The 2,002-nt window shown below is 53.4% G+C and overlaps 1 protein-coding gene across 1 annotated transcript in view; it reads left to right on the top strand.

The window, feature by feature from the left end:
• LOC103799230 (C-type lectin domain family 12 member B-like) overlaps positions 1 to 207 on the top strand; it is a gene marked incomplete at its 5' end in the record, with an annotated part of 2,073 nt that extends 1,866 nt beyond the window's left edge. The window contains 1 exon segment of the mRNA XM_009071535.1: positions 69 to 207. Coding sequence (XP_009069783.1) covers positions 69 to 207 — 139 coding nt within the window.
• Between the last annotated feature and the right edge of the window lie 1,795 nt (positions 208 to 2,002).

Genomic DNA, 2,002 nt, shown 5'->3' with positions numbered 1-2,002 from the left:
GCAGCAGCTGCCTTGGCAGGGGGTGTGGGCAGGAGGCAGCAGCCCCTAATGTGCTGTTTCCCCTCCAGGCCATGGCAGTCAAAGTCGAATGGGTCTTGTGCCATAATAAGCCGTGGGAACATCAAACCTGCTCAGTGCACTGGTCCCAATGACCTGCAGTTCTGGATCTGTGAGAAGGCAGCAGGGCCAAGCCCTCCTTTCATGTGATGATGGCTGTTGGCACCAGCACTGCTGTGGTGAGTGTGCCCACACAAGCCTAGGGTTCATGGGGTCTGTGGGGCATGCACGAAGAAAAGCGGGGAGCCTGTCTCTCTGCCTGGGGCATGTTGACTCTCCCTTGGAAAGGGAGAGGGATGCAGGCACCTCCCTGTGCTGGATGGAGCCTACCTCCATCCCTTCATTACCATGGGAGCCTCTGGTCGGCAGCAGCTCAAGAGAATCCCCTGAAGTTGTGGCTCAACAAAGGGGCAAGATAGAGAAAACCCCATTGCAAGGTGCATTCCCAGCCCTGTTGCGTGTGGTGGAGGCTGGGCAGCATCACACCCTCACCCTCCTCGGCCTTCCCTTGCGACACCTGCACCCTGCACTGCCTCTCCTACAGCCTTGATGCATCTCTGTCCGGGATGTCCCATCCATTCGAGCAAATTGCTTCCCTCTTGCAGACCACTGCCCCTGGGCTGCCCAGGTCTGTCCCTGTGATGCCCAGTGTTGCTCAGGCATTACACAGGCTGGGGCAGGCAGTGGCAGCAGCTGTTTGCCTCCAGCTGATGTGCTTCAGCAGAGCGATACAGGCCCTGCAGCCCAGCCCCACATCTGCATGGGGGATGCTGGGTCTTCCTGAGCATGGGGGCTGATGGGTGATGGGGAGCTGAGACCCAGTTGCAGAGCAGAGCAAGCCCTGATGGTCAACACTGCAACCATGCCACATCCTCAGCATGGAGCAAGCTGCGGTGCTGGCATGCAAGGGGTGAGAGTTGGGGAATGAACAGCCCCACACCCAGCCAGTCCCCTCCCCACAGCAGGACTTTTATGCCTTGCCCCACCACAGGAGCAGCTTGGCCATGGCTTTCAGACAACCCAGCACTCAACAGCTCCTGCAAAGCCTTGGTACCCAAGGAGGGAAGCTGAGCCTGAACCAGCTGGTGCCTGCGCTGGCAGTTGTGGTGGGTTTTTTGCTGATTAGAAAGTAGAGCAGTGACCTTTACAATTGTGTAGTGTGATTGTGCCTTTCAAAAGCAAAAGCAACGCAGGCACTTGCAGCAGACTGACGCTTTGTGAGACAGCTCATCAGAACTTTAAATAGCTACTACACACGTGCACATGTGAAGATTAAACAGAGTAATGCTGCAGCCAGGTGAGAGCAGAGGAAGTCGTGTTCAAACAGGCGAAAATGCTCTCAGTTTATGATGGGGATGTGTGTGCCTTATATACTTGATTAATTGCTATGTGAGTTAACTTGCTTGAAGAGCAAAAGGGTGTTATAGGCAGCTTTTGGAGGTGGCATGTGTCACTTCTGTCTTGTCCACTGGCTGAACCTTGTAGCAATAAAGAGCCACAGTTTGTCAGTTCTTTGCTTTCTTATGTATCATGGTCTCAAGAGCATGAACCTGAAGAACCTAAATAAACGGGAATTTTACCAAAGCACCCAAGCCATTTCAACTGAGATGGGCAACTGGGGGCGTTGAGATCATGGGCTGAGCCAGGCATGAGGAGTCCAGCCCCTGAGGAACTCCCAACAAGCTCTGTGCAACCTTTTGGGCCTGAGCTCTCTTCCACATCTAATGTGCATCCAAGAGACAGAAGCAGCAGCCCAAATTGTTGGGACATTCAGCTTTTATTGAACACTTTAAATAAGCTGGGTATATATTACTAGCCTTTATTAATAATAATAATAATAAAAAACACAAGAGTTCTGCATTCACCAGTGCATTGTGCAGGAGGGAGGAAAGCCGGCTCCCACCCTTGCCAGGGGCCGGGCAGACTGGCCAAGCTCCCCACCTGC

Source organism: Acanthisitta chloris, unplaced genomic scaffold, assembly GCF_000695815.1.
Source record: "Acanthisitta chloris isolate BGI_N310 unplaced genomic scaffold, ASM69581v1 scaffold37843, whole genome shotgun sequence".
NCBI classification, from domain to species: Eukaryota; Metazoa; Chordata; class Aves; order Passeriformes; family Acanthisittidae; genus Acanthisitta; species Acanthisitta chloris.
Note: the sequence above shows the minus strand (reverse complement) of the source record. Positions and strands in the feature narration are given on the sequence as shown.